Genomic DNA, 17,775 nt, shown 5'->3' with positions numbered 1-17,775 from the left:
CTTCGTAATGGGCATACCGAGGTCTACCTGCCTGCGCTTTGGATTCGATTCACGTCGCGGGCTCTACGGCAAGCTTCTTTTTTTTTTTTGCCTCTCCTCTCCTCTCCTCTCCTCTTTCACCGCGATTTGCCACCAAATGCATCAAGCATCAGCCGTTTCTGATAGAGGACATGTGGGGGACCTGGCGTTGAGAGTCCAACCCCGCATAATTACATGTTGCACTGCAGGGAGGGGGCAGACAGATGACCTCGCGATAATGCCGTCTGTCGAGTGTCGTTTTACTTACTGTATTACTGTATTACCGTACAGCAGAGACGGAGGGCGACACTTTGCTTGACATGTGTACAAGGCCGGCATGCGGATTGATTATCGCGAGATGGAGTGGTAATTAATTGCACGAGAGTACACGGCGAAGTGAGAAGTGAGGAGAGAGGAAGAGCGAAGATGCAGGCGACAGAATCAGGAGATTGAGTAATATGCAGTGCATGGAGTGCGACTTCCAGGTATCAATTCACTGCTGCTGCCATGCCCGACGGTTATCGATAGCCATTTGGGCCTCGGTCAGTGATGTCACTGGGATTTTGGGAGTGCATGATGCTGCACAAAGTACTTGTACATGATATCAGGAGTCGAGAGCAGGGAGACACAAGGAGGCGAGACCTGGAGACAAGTACGAGTACCTCTCACGACGACGGGTGATGATCCATGCAATGGCCCGTCACCGTTAAATTTAGCAATTGCTTCTAGAAGATGGAACCATTCGTCTCACTGTGGATTCATTTACTCGCTGCCTCTCGCCTATGGATTCAACGTTTCCTCGATTACGGAGCACCAACCTCTCGTCTCATACAAGGACGTACAGTACGTACTAGGTGTACAACCTCCGGGAAGCAGCATCGTTGCGGCTCCGAGACGCTGGACCGACCTCAAACACACGCTGCCAGACACAGACGACGCTTTTGACTCGTAGCATGTATGTACTCGTATGTATGTAAGTACTGTATTGTAATACTGGACACACTTCGGATAGCCGCATTGCTTTCCATGTTCCCTCACTGCTGTAATACCTGTATTGCATGCCGTGCTGCTTGTATCACCTTGATCCCGCTCCCTCCTCGTGCTCGTGCTTCATTCTCATGCTTCATCCTCGTGCTCATGCCAATGCGGAGCCTCTCTCACTCTCTTTCTCGTCCTGCATCAACATCCCCAGCACCCAAAACACGCGACAACCCTCCATTGGCCAGCCCGTGAGCCTCTGCAACGCTACTTTCAGGAACCACGCCGCCGTCTCGAGATCCGATTCGCCTCTGCCGCCGGAACAACATTCCCCCTGCCCGCCACCTCCAAACCCCTACACCGTCTAATTGCTTGGCCCATGTCTTTTCCTTTCAACTCCCCGCTATCGGCCGCGATACTCCACGATGCTCCACGATGCTCCACGATTCGGAAACCAGAGGCCCAAGCCATTATCGCGGACCGGATGCTAGTTGGCCTGGACCCCTCTTCGTATCTCCTTCATCCGTTTTGCCGTCGACTTGTCTCTCGCCCGACGCATCTCCATCGCCCAACTTTGTCCTCCAATAGACGCTTCTGCCACTCGAGTCCAGACTCTCTGCTCTCTGCCACTGGTTCTAAGCGACATCTCCGCCCCGGTCCGTCCACGCTGCCCCGAAGATGACGGCCGATACCATCTCCGGGTCCGGGCCCGCATCCGGCTCGCCCCAGCCTCTCCGGCTGCTCATTCTCGAGGCCGACACGCCGCAGCCCATCACAAACGCAAAGTTTGATGGTTACCGTGGAGTCTTCACTGCTCTGTTGACGGCGGCGGCGGAATCCATGGTTCCGCCGCGGCAGCTCTCAGACGTGGCCACCATTACGGCGCACAACATTGTGGAAGACATGCATTCGTACCCGCCGCTGGACGACGTCGACGCCGTTTTAATTACCGGCTCGCGTCACACGGCATATGAGCATGACCCCTGGATCCTCAAGCTGGTGGAGTATGCAAGGCAGGCCATCGACACTGGCCGCATCAGAGTCGTGGGCGTGTGCTTTGGCCACCAAATCATTGGCAGGGCCATGGGTGCGCGTCTCGGCAGGAGTGATAAGGGCTGGGAGGTTGCCGTCACCGAGGTTGACTTGACCGACAAGGGCAAGGCCATTTTTCAGCTTGACAAGATGGTGAGCTCCCATGTCGCTGCTTCAATAGTTTTACAAAATTGCTTGCGCTGACACACATGTTTCCTGCAGCGAATTCACCAGATGCATCGCGATGTCGTTCTAGAATTTCCCAAGGATTCCGTTCCCTTGGGCGGAAATGACATGTGCCCGGTCCAAGCCATGTACAGCCCTGGTCGGTACATCTCCGTCCAAGGCCACCCCGAGTTTACTGGAGAGATCGTATCCGAGGTCCTCACCAACCGACACAAAGCTGGCATCTTTGCAGACGACATGTACGACGAGGCCATGAAGCGTGCGCCCATCCAACACGACGGCGTTGCCATTGCAAAAGCGTTCCTCAACTTTATGAAGAGCGGTTAAGCGCATTGACAAGACACGATAGCTGAGCTGAGGTAGAGGTAGAGGTACACTTATGCAAGCGCTGATTCAACGGCTTCATGTACTCGTATATTCTGGCAATGGGAGTCACGGTCGGCCAATTCTTTTTATGTACAGGTACTCGTTATGCATTTCTACTTTTCATTATAGACGAATCACATTTGCCAAAGTGCGGTGAGCTCTCACCTGCAGTGAGAGTCGACTAAAATCCCATTCATACGTTCACATCCATCCCCGGAATTTTCCATGCGGTGCTTGCCTTGGTTTGCATATTCTAACGCAGAGCCGCAGTAACCTCACACAGAGAGCATTAACTGAAACATGCATGCGCTTTTTCGGGGTTGGAATCCCGCGAATTACGATCGAGATAATGACATGGTGCAGTCCAACTGGGCGATTTGGCATCGGCGACCGATAGTTTGAGATGCTGATCCCTTCAGCGCGCTTTTGATCACACGACAACAGACATTGCTGAATACTGTAATGTGGCAAATTTTGAGTATCGCTTTATGACGAAAGTCAACTGCCGATCAGCCGATCAGAATTGAGCTACACCGCCGCCGCGGCTTCTGACAAGATAGATCTTGATGTTGTAATCACATGCGAATCCTGCACCACCAAGCGACACAGCACACACACTGAACTTGTCCACTTTTATACCACGATTAATAGAGAAATAAAACACTACTGCGCAATATAAAGGATCAAAATCTGGTTATCTTCTTTCCTGGTGATCTATGGACGACTGGCATAGTTGCTATCAGAAGCTATCTGCCAATATGTCTGCTTTATCAACGGCATCCTGATTATTATTTTAAACATTCATGAGGCATAAAGGACCTGGAATTCTGTGTGTGATTTTGATGTCGTTAGAATTCATTGAGAATTCATTAAGAACTCAAACATGTTGAAAGATTTGATCTTGTCCAATTGATTCTAGGGTAAACCATCTGCTCTCAACAGCCCTGCCTGAGATCCCATCATATAGTACTTTTCTGATACACGGTATGTTTGAGAGCATTAACATATTAATTGACGTTTCCCATTGGAAATACTCTCGTTGAGCAAAGAGTATTTTCATGGTGTTATCTGGCTAAGCATATGAAAATGCTCACTGCCAAGGCCAGGCCATTCTGTCGTAGACCGCGTAAATTGTGTATATCTATATATGTGGTCTTGCCTACGACTAAGCACTAGATAACTAAGACCATCCCTAAATACAATACCTACCATAACCAAGTTTGTGTTTAATAGAAGGGTCATATTGCGCCTATTGATAGACAAAAATCTGGCATGATTATACTACAATATATGTTCATACCACTCAGCTGAGGCAATTATGATTATATCATATTAGCATCCTGACAGCTAATGCCAAGGGCTTATTAGCCATTTAGTAATATCATCAAGTCGTTGGCCTATACAGCCTTGATTTTAGGGTATATTTTGCGGACGTCATTTGGCTCTTCGTTCCTCTGCATTCGCATTAGGAACTCTTCCTCTTCTTCCCTTTTCGCTCTTGGTATTGGATGACGTGTCCTGTTATACTACATAACTACAAGATTGCAAGAAATAAAGCATGAATCCCAGCTTCCTTAAATGAATCGCTAGATAAATACAAACACGCCTTGACATTTCGTCTCGTTGCATGCAATCCCTGGCTTGCTGATGACGTGATGAGAAAGTAGACCAAGCCCCTTGTAAATATTTGCAAATGCCAATTCGGCCACTTCCACAAACGTAACTTCTAGGCATTTGTGTTCTTCTCGTAGGCAGCAATAAAGACAGGGGTCTTTCAACTTGCTAGTTCTTTGGACCAGTATGTTTTGACACAGCCACCTTGGCAAGGAATTCTACCCGGCGTAAGCCACTGAAATGAGCAGGTCGATTTCTCTATTGCCAAAAAAATTTGCCACCGATAACCGATAGTGGAGATAATGTTGGTACGAGGAGCCGCTTACAGGTTGTAGGTTTGAACAAATGCAGACATCAAGGTGCTAGTAGATATAACTGGGAGAGGAGTAGACGCGGGTTTTTCTGCCGATGATAGAGGAGACAAGAAACACCTGCAGTTCGATGAACAAATTAGAACGACTACGAGTGAGTGATAGACAGAAATTTGCCGCATCAAGACCAGAAAAGAATAGGTTGAAGCAAGTGGTGCAGAATACGATGCTATTTTGAGGCTAGATCCACGATTCTTCATGTATCTGACAACAAACGGCTAGTCAGCTCGGTCAATTCCGCGAGAGCCGAACCGTAATTAAGCTCTTAACTAAGTGGATAATCAAATAGTTGTTTGCCATTGCCAGGTTGTCATACGTTATTTTTGCCGTTTGCGAATTGCCTTACACACACTTCCACAGGCCAATGCAATGCTAGAGATCTCAGTCACAATCGTAAATACTCACGAAATGCTACTTGTTAGACTTACAAATCAGGAATACCATCCTCAAGGTTGACTCGTACCTGTACCTCACAGTGATAGAGTTATTTCATGCGTTTAATGTCACTCAGCCTTGTCTCCTGCCCTATGCAGACATGGGCTGAGTTGTTTTACCCCTGTGCTTACTAGCCACCCCTGTCTCAGATTCATTGTTTGTCTAGAACCTCAACACACGTGTATGTAGTCCGTTTGCCAAGATTGGACGAATCCCAAAACCGAATGTCGTCTTCTGATGCTTTGACTCTTTTAATTGGTCAAATATCATAGTTCTTTGTGTTCTCTCTTATTGAAGATGTTCTCTCAATTGATAGTATCCTGTAACTTTCCCATGTCTGAATCTTCTCATGCGAGTCATGGCAGGGCTTTTATTCTCCGTTAATATGTAACAAAATATTGACTTCTTCCAGGATCAGCTGATGTAGATCATAATGCCAATTTAAATAAGCGGAGACTCAACTTCTGATTTAGGAAATCTGAATAGGTGAATGGATTCGGAACGAGCCCGCTTTGTGCGAACACCTCTAAGCGCTAGACACCAAAGGAGAAGCTCCAAGATCCCGATCCAGCTATATATCTTCTAAAGGCATGAGGAGGACATCGGCATGGCCGTGCTTGCAAGGCTAATGACGAGATGCTACAGTTACACGTGGCTAGGGTAAAACCGTATTTTCCGTTTGGAATCATACGGGTTGAGAGATATTTGATTATATGGATTATGTACATGGGCCAGGAGACAATGAAACAAGTATATAAAGGACGAGAGCCCGAGTCTATTTCATCAACTCAATTCACCACTCATCTCAAGAAAACAACTCAAGTTCTCTACTAGCCAAAATGCAGTTCTCACTCGCCATCGCCGCCTCTGTGCTGGCTTCCACTGCCTCTGCCGTCATCACTGGCACCAACCAAAACGGCTCCATCTTCATGTTCGGAAACCCAGCTCCCGCTCGCAACCTCCTCTACAACTACGGTGCTTGCGGTCTCAGCACCTACTTCCCTGGCAAGGTCCCCGCCAGCATGCCCCTTGTTGCCATGCCCGCCGGTGTCTTCGACAAGTACGGCTCTGCTCAGCACAACACTCTCTGCGGCAAGATCATTACCATCTCTCGCAACGGCGTTACTCGCCAGGCTGCTATTGCAGACCGCAACCTTAGCGCCGACAACTCCATCGACATGACTCTTGATCTGTGGCAGGCTTTCGGTGGACACGACAACGACGGCAGCCTTATCAGGGGCTTCAGCTGGTCCATTGCCAACTAAATTGGGTTGATGAAAGGGCTTGTGGTTGAGTAGACCACGACTTGTACATATTCTACTCTCTTCTGATGTATATATTTATGATCCTTGAGTCTCCCTTACAGGAGATTCTTGTTTATATATGACCCTGTATGGGTAGGGCAGATGTTTATATATATGAAGGCAAAGCTGAAAATGGTAGTCCATCTAAGCTTTGTATAAATATAGGCTGCCAAAAATGATTTGTTTGCTGGACACTGTGACATGCACTGGTGAAATAACAGATGCCATGCACCCGACGTGATGAAACTAAAGAGGATGTAAGGCGCCTTAGCGCATGAAGATCTATCTACAGGTCAAATGTATCAAAAAATAGCGACATTTTTTGCGAGACTTATGACATTCCAAGCTCAAACTCAGGTGACCCGAAGGGAAACAAGTTCTAAGCATGGGAGTGGTGCATGAGGGTTGATATGTGTGGAAGTCAAACGCGAGATCTGTTCGAAAGCCCATGATATTTCATATAGATTTCACTTTATCTTGATAGTTACTTTGTAAAAAGAATTTATTATAGAAATAGTGTAATGAGTATTGAAGGTATTTTTGTGCATATAAGATTTTAATCTAATATCAAGATCGTTGAGGTTGATGTTCTCACACTTTTCAAATTCAACCACCATAGCAGAGTTCCAGGGCATTTTATTGCACGTACTACTCAGAAATTGTATCTAGAATCGTATTATCTTCTTTTATGTGCCAAGTTTGAGTTCAGTTACAATAATTTCCATTTGCAGGTTGAGCTTGTTGTGCCATCTGGCTCCAGCTGCCCGCTAACAGGTGTTTACCCAGGGCTCCAGATATCGGTTGCTCTCCGATCCAGAGAGTGGTCAAATAGTTACAAATTGTAGAGCACATCAAATTGCCTATCGAATGCTCACCGCCGTCGAATGCCACGGCTTTTATCATCTCTTCTCTTCAATCTCTCCTCTCTCTCCTCTCGCCTCCAACTCTTCGTTTTCTCCAACTCTTCTCTGTTTACTACATCATTCTCCCACTTTCTTTCAAACACGTTGCATTTCTTTCACAGGCTTTCATTCTCAATATCTACTTCTTCTCGCTTGACTTCATCTAGGTTTGCTCTACATAGGCGTTGCCCTACTCTTTCTCGATTCTTAGTTTCTCTCTTCTCTATTTTACTACAACACATCGGTCTTTCGGACACATTTCGATTTCGTCAACTCTCTTTGACAATACTGGAAGGGTTAAGCACTCACCTCGCATCGCCTGGCTTCATCTTACCAATGATCTCAAACTACCTGCCACGCCCAAGGTATCATATCTTTGAACTGTCATGTCAATACCCCTTGACTAATGTATTATTAAAAGCACTAGCTCTTAACCTCCGATATGCCTCAATCAATTTTCCAGATTTTTCCGGCCGCGAGACAGCGTCGCGATAAGAGTTGCATGAGAAACACCGAATCAAAGCTCGAGTCACACAAAACAGCCAAATCCACAGCCGATATGGTAAAGACTGAGAAAACTCAGAATACTGAAAGCGATTCTGCGCCAAATTCGCATCAAGGTATCTTCGCACGCTTCATAAGGCCAGTCCCTAGTGGACCTCCGCAAGAAACGCGAGTCGCCTCCAATAACGACGGCAAACACGGGAACCAAGGGACGACGGCTTCTGAGGTCGCAAAGAGAGTTGCCGAACAAAGCGTCTATTCGAGCGCAAGTCACAATATTCAATATACGCAACCAGAAGGTCATCGCAATAAACCTCGCGTAGTTACATATTCGGACGGATCAGATGCTGCTGTCAAAGCAGAGGGTACTCTACCACAAACAGTCAAAGAGATTCAAGGCAACCTTTCTCAAGAAGGAGACAAGATTGATCGAACCAAGAGTATTGGTCAAACTGGACAGCAGGATGACGGCAACATTGCAATTTCTCAATCATCGACTAGGCAGAACGCTGCAGTTATTCAGCAGGCTCAAGACAAAGATAATTATCCAAGGCAGCTGCCTAACCAGCAGGAACAGAACGTTGCCACAAGCGAGAAGTCATTCTACGATGGAGCCGCAAAAAATGATGCTAGAATGACGAAAGGTGATGGAATGAAAGATGTTAATCAATCTACCAACTCTGCGGATGCTATAGACACTACAGAGCACTTTCACAGGAAGAGTGGAAAGAAGCGCAAGCACAAACGCTCCCGCGAGCGATCCAAATCTTGCGGTCGTTCAAAGTCGCCAAAACGAAGAAGGGTATCGGATACATTTATTCCTGATCATGAACGAGATGATATCAATAGCAGTAGCGATGAACAGTCGGCAAATAGGTTCAATGTCGAACAAGCAAGGGCAAGACTCCCCAAAGGCTGCAGTGTTCGGCATGAAGGCGATGAAGCAGAGGAGTTGAAAGACGGCAAAAAGCTTGTCAAGTCAACGAAGTTCGCAAAAATCATGGTTTCGACCCTGAAAGATCACCAAACTACGTTACTTTCTTGGATGGTGAAGAGGGAGAAAGAAACACCTCGGTTAGCAGATGGAGGAATTATAGGTGATCAAATGGGACTCGGGAAGACTGTCGTCAGCCTTGCATGCATTGGGACCAATAAGTGCAGGAAAGAGGATCTAAAGAAATGCTCAGAGGCAACACTAGTTGTTGTGCCCGCCAAACAACAGGCAATCCAGTGGCGAGACGAGGCGATTGTAAGTGATCAGAATTCTTGGCTGAAAATTTTAAACGGCGTGTCTGCTAACTCATTTTGCCGCAGAAACACTGGAATGGAGATGCGAGCTCTCGCGTAGTCATTTATTCCCCAAATAATGATTACGGACCTAAGCAATATGAGAAGCAATTAATAGTGTGAGTTGCATATTTCAAGGCTGTTTGAGGCTGGTGAGACTGACAAGTTATAGTATTGCAACTTATGCTCAAGTGCGAAATCATCTACCCAGCCGACAGTATATAAATTCTCTAGCAAGCCAATACTCGGACGATTATAATACGTTTGATCGAGAGTTTAGGAAGGAAGCCAAAGATTTGCTCCGTATAAAGTGGTTTAGGGTGATTTTGGATGAGGGTCATGGAGCCACCAAATGGAATGGACGGAGTAAGTATACATGATCGAGTCAACAGAAAAACATCTTTCTCTAACTCAAACAGCTTTACAGTCGTGTTGTGCCATCCAGGCTCAGCACCGATGGGTCTTGAGTGGCACTCCTATTCAAAACACACCAATAGGTGAGGCCAAGAATAATGATAAAGAGTGAGGGAATTGAGTATAATAGAGCTGACGATTCGTTGCTAGAGTACTACTCGTATGCGACTTTTATCTGCTGCCGGTTCATAGGCTCTCGGAGGGTCTTCAGAAATGATTACATTGTCAAGGTAAGAGCATCCAAAAACCAGTATTTGAACACACACTAATACTTTCTGTATAATTCAGAATGCCACAAACGAGTACTTTGATACTATGAACAGTTACCTCATGTATCGGAGGTCAGTATGTCGCGTAGAGCGACAAATAACTAGCTGACAAGAAGTAGACACTCCGATGAAAAGTTCGATATTCCGCCGACAACCCACAGAGAAATTTGTATCGAAGTCTCACGAGAAGAAGTGATAATATGCGAGTACGTATGCGGCTGTTGAGACCAGAGCTACATGTGCTATATGTGAGAGTGTCTACTGACAATTATAGTGCTATAAATAAATTCTTTGACAGGCGTGAAGCAAAACATCAGAAAAAGAAAGAGGAAGCGGGACTGCCCATATTTGAGGACGAAGAAGACTCAGATGGAGTAGAGGACATGAAATCACAAGGAGAAGACTCAGATCCAGAAATCAAAGATCTCCGCACGCGATCCATCCAAACGACAAGACAGTTACGTCTCAGGCAAACTCTATCTCATTTATACTGCCTGGAGAACTTTTTATTGGGGCGCAGCAGTCTCAATGAGGATGAGTTCAAATCTCTGGCTTCGAAGCTCGATTCAATCAGCGAGAAAAAGACGATAATAGAACAACTCGAAGCAAATAAAGATTGGGAAGAGAATCTTGGCCATTACCAAGCTGGTCTTGATATCCTCAAGACTTATGACAAGGCATCTCTGGGTGGGATTTTCGACGTGAGAAAGTTGATGGATTTAGTGCTTCTTCAACGTAGTGATAAAGCGTCCAAGTGTGGCGGCACTGGTTGCGAATCACAAGACCTCTCTCGTTTCAAAGTGGGTATCATCTATTGATCGAAACCCCTCCTTGAACTGGCTAACTGAATTTCTGAATAGTGCGGCCATGTGTACTGCGGTTCATGTTTGGGCCGGTTGATGACGCAGAGGAGCAACTTGTCGGAAGCAGAGCGATTTGGCGTAAGCTCTTCTACTTTCCATTACACGAGAGAGATATACTGATTATGCTTGCACAAACTAAAGCCCCTCAAATGTTCCTTCAATGGCTGTGATGAGGAGCTTCTGCGCGGCCAGCCAGTGATTACCTTGGAAATGATAGCCGCCCAGGCAAACAAAGACAAGGACCATGTGGAGATTGGAAGAGATTCGATTAAAACGACAGTCCAGGCGGGATTAGAGCGTTCGCTATTTTTCGCCGCCAGCTCCATGGGCCCAAGAATTGTTCCTCCTCCAAGCTCGAAACTGACGGCAACGATTGCCGTAGCAATGAGTTGGTTGAAAGAGGCACCCCAAGACAAAATCATCAGTAAGCGTATGAGGATGCCTAGGCAAGATTTATAATAACTAACGCCTTATCAAATCAGTCTTTACCCAATTTATTCCCACACTAAAGATATTGGGATACCTACTCAGCACTCTCGGCGTTAAATTTGTCTACTATTCGGGCACGATGCCGAGGCAGAAGCAGCAGGATGCAATGAACGCGTTCCAAAACGACCCAGAAACGATGATCTTGGTGAGTCTCAATACTTGTTAAATTGATTGCCAGCAACAAAATGACGTGTTTTTTTCTTACCCCTGTGAATTAGCTCTCGACCTTGAAAAGCGGCGGCCAGTCGCACAACCTCACCGTGGCGAACCGCGTCATCATCGTCGACCTTTGGTGGAACAAGACGGCGGAAAAACAGGCCATCGGCCGGGTCGCCCGTATGGGCCAGACGAAGAAAACATATTCAGTGCGTATTGTTACAAAGCACACAATGGATGAACGTGTTATCGAGGTGCAGACGGGTAAGGAAGCGACTATTGCGCGAATGCTTCAAGATGATGGACATGAGCGTACTGAAGTTGATGATAAGCGCCTCAAACAGATATTTGAACCAAAGGATATCGACCAGGCAGATTCGAAGAAGCGGAAAAGAAAGTATGAGTCGTCTGGCTATGGCGCCAGAATGAGCATGTCGCCTCCAGTCGATGAAAGCGAGGAAAACTGGTATTGATCTCGATGGTTTATGGCTTCGAGGTGTTGGCAGATCTGCGGCACGGAGCAAATCACTTTGCTTTTCATTTCATATTTTCGCTTGACTTTTCTTTCTTGGAGCTCATTCCGAGTGGGCATGATATCGGTAACGGCGCTGAACTCGATACTGGGATCCGGAAAACCTGGTGGTTATTTCGTGGGTGGGCTGGACGGCGGCAGTTTTAAGGAGAGAAGAACGGTTCTCATCTGGGAGTTTGGGGCCATGAAACAGACATTGGGTCGAGTTCAAGGCGTTCTTTTTTACAATTTGCTCAATATGCGGCTGGTATAGCGCAACAAGTTACAACTACAATAGCTTTCTACTCATCTAGCTCTCAATACAAAATTTAGCTTCTCTATATGGCGGCGACATCTCGCACCAGGTTGCTGCAACTTTCCATCATCAACAGTAATTCGAAATTCAAGCACATGTAGCAGGTTGCGAATGAATTAACAAGTAATAACATCTTGTATTTGTATTTGTTTCTTAATAGAGAGAATGGGAAATCTGATTTCTCTCTGCACGTATGCTGCGCAAACGATATGGAGCCAGAGAACATTCACATTCTCCTTCTCTACCCAAAAGATGTGCAGGAAATGCGATACTGTTAAATGAATTCCAGTGAATTCGAAGCAAAGTATTAACTCGGTCCATGCATTTATGAGCTTTCTTTGTTGAAGCAACTTATACATTCTCTCCAGCAACTCCGCTATTAAATCCGGTCAAGTTACCCACATACTGTGGCCCTTACCCATCAGTAACTTAGCAATAACGTTCTAAGTGAACTGTGAGTTGATAATCCGTATGGAAATCTTTAGAACTGAGGCCGCAATGACATTTGGCATCATGGGTTTCATCTTTGCCTGAAACTTAGGGCTGCTACCAGATTGACGAGACCGCTTGCCAGCTGCGTGACTCGGCTCCTCAATTCACTTCTGCCTCACTTTCTTCCCATCTTTCGGCTGAATTTTTTTTTCCTGTTTTTTTCCGCCGATAAATTAAGTGCAGGCTATAAAATATCGCGGCACTTCTTCATATCTTCTCTCTTACTCTTTCTCTTCCCTTTCTTGCGCTTCCTGGCATATACGAGGCTCCTCGGATCGATTTCGCTATCGGAAAGATGACTTCTTGGATGAAATCAATGCCTCCCCGGATGGAGATTGCGGACCTAGACATTCAGGAATCCGATCCCAGATATCCTGATGCGGTCAAATGTGTTCAAACATACTGGAAACAAGCAATTCATATGACCTACGATCAACGGAAAAGATATCTAGGATTTCTAGACACTAGAAGTAAGGTTGATTATCTGTCCAAAACTCCGGGAGTGACCTCCCACATTCTGTATACGAGCGCTCGCAATTATCTGGGAGAAATTCCGACAAAAAATATCCGCTGGGCTGACTACTTGTTTCTTACATCACTGTATAAACGTTTGCCCGACGACTATCTCGAAGCTGTAGCGGCACGTTATTCCACCACAACAATTTGGGACTACACTGAGGAGTATCGAGATTATTATCCAGAGCCAACATTATCTTCTCAGGACAGTACCACTGAATCTACGAAAATTAGTGACCCATTAAAGATCGATCTTACTCAAAACGAAGAGATGCCGAATAAGCAGCAAAACATTTCGGTTGGTCATAAGGACAATGGTGTGCCAATCGAATCTATACAAAAACAGAGCGCTACGTCGACTCAGAGGAAAGAACTTCTCTTCGGAACTACAACTGCCATCCAGAAGCAAGATACTGATACTAATAAGAAGAATGACAATGAAACACGAGCCTCGACCAGCCAGCAGCAAGCCAATCCATCTAACCAAAAGCAGACTATCATCCTGCCACGTACAACTAGCGACCAGCAGCAAGATGCTACACCTACACGGAAGAAAGAAAATGAGACACCAAGCTCAGTAAGCCAGAATGAGAATACTACAGCGACAGGGACTCGGTTCCCCCCAGAGGCACTAGCAAGCACAGAGCCTATGGTACCGGAGACATGGAACATTGACAATGTTGTCGGCATCTTATCTCTACAAAACAAAAAGAGACTGTGTCCCGCACCCGAAAGTTCTTCAAAACGCGCCAGGTTGGATGGCGATGAAATATTGGAAAAGGTCAATCAACAAGCTGAAATCATTCAGCAAGCTATGGACAAGCTGCAATGCAACCAAGATATCAAGCTCCAGGAAGTGCGCGAGGCTGTCGAACAGAACAGACAAGCCCTCGAAAGCATGCAGAGTGAATTACGCCAGTTCATGTCTGCGGTGGCATCTACCCTTCGGCACATACAAGAGCGTCTAGATGAGTGATGGCAGCTGCCTGGTCCTTGTGAAGGATACGTATATTGATCCAACGTCACTGGGTGGATCTCGAGATCCTTCAAGTGTTTGGGGGAATACATGTGTGTGTGTTACAGAGTGCCTTTTTTTGGCCACGTATTGCAGGTAAAGACGATAAAGTCTGCTGGCTCTGTTTGCTAGAGGTAACATATCGTGCAGATACGTATAATGGCATACAAGGGAATACTACTTGAAATGGATCCAGTCTAGCTTCCTTATCTAGCTAATGTTTGTGAAATGTTTCCCCCTGAACACCAGATTTTCACCAGATGCCGTTGGTGCATTATCCTGTAGTCACAGCCCCTGTCAGCGTAGTTCGCATGGGGTGCGGAGGGGTGTCATGTGTGATGGGAGATGGGAGAATAGCCCAACATACACAGGGCATCATCTCTTCTCAACTCACCCTCCACACGCTAACTGGGCATCAGGTTCACCACACATCAGAGATACTCCTTTCTTTTCGTGGACAAGGTTTCATTCGCACACTTTGGCTGTCAGGGAAGATTTTCTCAGGTGTGGGGAGCTGGAAAACGAGCTCTCTCTCCAAACCACGACCAACATGCAGACGGCTCGTTTGCTATGACCAACAAACTAGCAACCAACAACCACCTGCAGTGGCACTAACTCCTCTCCAAGCCTCTTGCGTTCTCTCGCATTTTCGAATCGATTTTGGGGCTTTTTATCGCGCTTTTTGTCTATTTCGGTGGCAAAACTAGAGCTTTCTCCGGGGATACACAAAAACGCATCCATCTACTAATACTGCCCCTCAAAATTCCCGTGATGGGTGTAACAGGGGGGAAGTTTAGCAGGACTCGACAACACCAAGCCAAGCCAACATGCAGCCGTTTCGTCATAACATGGGGACACACGTACAAAAAGTCTGATTTCTGATTTCCCGAATCAGAGAGAAGCCGCAGACGGGCACTATCCGAAATGAGAATAAAAGCTGTCCGCCTCGGTCGACTGATGCGTGTCGGGATGCCGCATGAAAAGAATTGGGGCAAGAGCAGCTATTCCCTCTCTTCCTCGACGAGGCGAGAGCTTTTCGGTATTCCGTCCGTCCCGCCTTGACAAACACGGGATTGTACACCAAAACTCCCGTCCGTGCTTCTACAAAGAGACATCACCTTTCCAGGCTGCTGCGAGAAAAGGGGTGACTTGTTTGCTTGGACTTGGTTGCTGGCTTCTCACTCGCGGTCAGGATTTCTGCACAGACATCAATCTCCGTCTGCTGCTCATCTCCAGAGAGTCAAAGACAAGCCAGCAACACCGGTCACAACATCGACAACCAAGAAGCAGGCCAAGCCAGCGAGCGCCATGACAGACCCAATCGCCAACCTGGGCCTCTCGTGCCCAAAGTCAGGCCGCTTCTACATCTGTTATGACCAGCCGACTCGTTTCATAGGCTGCTGTACCATCAATCCATGCACCACCGACGACGGTCTCTGTCCTGACGATGATCTCCTGCCCTCCTCGTTTAGTTCCGACGCCTACCCCAAGATCCTGGCACAGAATTGTCTGGATCCCGGATTCCTCTGGTACACCTGTCGCGACTCCTCGCCACCCTTTCTGGGATGCTGCTCCCAGGATGCGTGTGAACAAACTGGCTGTCCGAGGGATAAAGTCGGGGCGGCAGGTCTGAGCGGCAACAAGCTGCAAGCAGCCCCTTTCCTATCTTCAGACTCCTCGTCAACATCATCAACGAGCAGGACTTCGTCGACAACGCTGAGCACGGCTATAAGCACGACTGCGAGCACAACCAGAAGCGCCACCACCACCGCCACTCAGCCTGCTGCAGTGACACCTCCAGTGCATATCAAGCTCAGCAAAGGTGCCATCGGAGGCATCGTGGTCGGAGCAGTGGCGGGAGGATGCATCTTAGCCCTTGTGGCCGTTTGGGCTCTGAGGCAGCAGAAGAAGAAGAAGAGTCCACCCACCATTACGGCCGCGCACAGCAGCGGCAGCGGCAGAAAGGACGAGTATGGCGAGGACTCGCCGACCGAGTATCAGGACGGGACAAGACACAGGCACACGCTGGGGGCCGGTGCCGCACAGATGGCGCAATCCCTCCATGCTCAGCCTTCGCCGGGCCTCGAGTCGGTCATCTCAGAGCTGCCTGCATCACCGTCGACGCCAGGGAATCGACACATCATCTCCATGGGCAGCTCCGACGGCGTGACGGGCAGAGAGAGCGAGCTGTCCGGCCTTAGCGTTTCAACACAGCAGAACCCGCACCAGAAGCAGCACTCGCCGTTGATACACCAGTCCCTGTTTGAGCTCGAGGACTCGTCGAGCCGTACATTTGTGGGGAGGTAACGAGATATACATTCACGACACGAGATCCGGGCTACGTCCGATGCGGATGGGCCAATGGCCGCTGCATAAAGGCGCATTGAATTTGGTACGACTTTTCTCGTACAACTTATTCCTGCATGCCTGATGCTACGGAATAGCGCGTGGACTCTCGTATACGTGGCAGAGGGGTGTGAGTTGGTTGATCTTGACGGGCTGTGGCTGCGGCTGTTTCGGGATACGAGCAACGGCTTACACCTGATGGCGGAGTTTGAAACTTTTTTTTATTGGTCTTGTTTGCCATCATTCGTGCTTCCATTTCCCTTGGCATTTTCTTTTGCATTGGCTTCCCCAATTCAATTCTTAATCTAATTTCTATTTGGCTGTGTCTTGTCGTGTTGTTTGTGGAAGACTCCATATTTCCGTAGGCAACCTCTAAATTGCAGGTCTCACAGGCCGGGAATGGGCCTCATTCCACGGCAGGCTTGCGCGTACCATGGCCCTCCACGGCCCTTATCATGGCCAATCAGAGGCACATGTCTGACCAGAAACCGTTACGAAACACTGCAGCTTCGGCCAAAAGAAAAAGGACAAAATAAACAAGGAATGAATAAAAAGAAATATGCTTCGAGCCGTTCCGCGCCTCAGTCGCTCCGGTTTGCCCAGCTGTGAAAATTCAATCGCCTTTGACCAGCCCTATTCGCTCGAGAACCAGATCCATCCGCCCAACTTTGCCCTCGGCGGCGGTCATACAAACGTCATGACTCCATACGCGAGTTGGGATGTCCATCTGTCTCCTTGTTTGCCCAAAACGAGACGCCCTCTCGATGGACTAAAGAAAATACATGTACAAAAGGGCCAGGCAAATGTCTGGCCCAAGCCACGGGGAAGCCCGCAGGGTCGGTCCACATGAGGCGCAGCCTGTGCGGATTACGACATGTGAGACAAAGGAAGGCAGCTTATTGTATACAGTGTCTCTGGAGCTGTGCTTTTTTCTTTCCAATTTTTCTTTCTTTCCTTTCCGTGTGTTGTCTCAGTTTTGCCGTTTCTGGGGCGATTCTCGAGGGAAGATCGCCGAGCTGCCCATGTATATACGAGGGGTGTCCCAGTTGGGGAAAATTGCCTAATCAGGACGACGTGTTGCGCATTCCATGACCTAGAGGCAGAGTCATTAGAAGCTCACCATTGCAACCCCCAAACAGAGCAGAAACAATTGCCAATCCCATGCCAAATCCCAGCACCGTGGATTCTCTCCGATCGCCGGCATTGTGTCATTGCCAGCATCTCAAACGCCCGCAGCCGGTGTGCCGAGGATACGTCACCATTACCGTGCCATGTCTCCTCTCCGCGTAACACTCAGCGCCGATCGGTTGCAAGCCACCGGGAATAATCCCTGCAAGAGACATCTGGCTGTCCTTTCATTGTCCTGCCACTTGTGGGAGTGAGGTTTGACA

General features: G+C 47.6%; 5 protein-coding genes across 5 annotated transcripts; all 5 read left to right on the top strand.

Annotated features, from left to right (window-relative positions):
• Positions 1-1,674: 1,674 nt before the first annotated feature.
• Positions 1,675-2,541, top strand: TRIVIDRAFT_153801 (uncharacterized protein; the record flags this gene model as incomplete). The annotated part of the gene is made up of 2 exons (XM_014099544.1): positions 1,675-2,181; positions 2,251-2,541. 2 exons carry the CDS (start codon positions 1,675-1,677, stop codon positions 2,539-2,541), a joined length of 798 nt encoding a protein of 265 aa, XP_013955019.1.
• Positions 2,542-5,839: 3,298 nt separating this feature from the next.
• On the top strand, positions 5,840-6,265 carry TRIVIDRAFT_59198 (uncharacterized protein; the record flags this gene model as incomplete). Its single annotated transcript, XM_014099543.1, has 1 exon — positions 5,840-6,265. The coding sequence occupies one exon, from the start codon at positions 5,840-5,842 to the stop codon at positions 6,263-6,265; it is 426 nt and encodes a 141-aa protein (XP_013955018.1).
• A 4,759-nt stretch (positions 6,266-11,024) lies between these two features.
• Positions 11,025-11,661, top strand: TRIVIDRAFT_153839 (uncharacterized protein; the record flags this gene model as incomplete). Its single annotated transcript, XM_014099542.1, has 2 exons — positions 11,025-11,177; positions 11,251-11,661. Coding segments are annotated over 2 exons (564 nt in total), but the record flags the coding sequence as incomplete, so codon positions are not given.
• A 1,141-nt stretch (positions 11,662-12,802) lies between these two features.
• TRIVIDRAFT_69642 (uncharacterized protein) lies at positions 12,803-13,999 on the top strand (the record flags this gene model as incomplete). The annotated part of the gene is made up of 1 exon (XM_014099541.1): positions 12,803-13,999. The coding sequence occupies one exon, from the start codon at positions 12,803-12,805 to the stop codon at positions 13,997-13,999; it is 1,197 nt and encodes a 398-aa protein (XP_013955016.1).
• Positions 14,000-15,044: 1,045 nt separating this feature from the next.
• On the top strand, positions 15,045-16,345 carry TRIVIDRAFT_230997 (uncharacterized protein; the record flags this gene model as incomplete). The annotated part of the gene is made up of 1 exon (XM_014099540.1): positions 15,045-16,345. One exon carries the CDS (start codon positions 15,347-15,349, stop codon positions 16,343-16,345), a length of 999 nt encoding a protein of 332 aa, XP_013955015.1.
• Positions 16,346-17,775: the final 1,430 nt, after the last annotated feature.

This window comes from Trichoderma virens (assembly GCF_000170995.1).
Source record: "Trichoderma virens Gv29-8 chromosome Unknown TRIVIscaffold_77, whole genome shotgun sequence".
Classification (NCBI taxonomy): Eukaryota; Fungi; Ascomycota; class Sordariomycetes; order Hypocreales; family Hypocreaceae; genus Trichoderma; species Trichoderma virens.
This window is presented reverse-complemented; position numbering and strand designations above follow the sequence as displayed.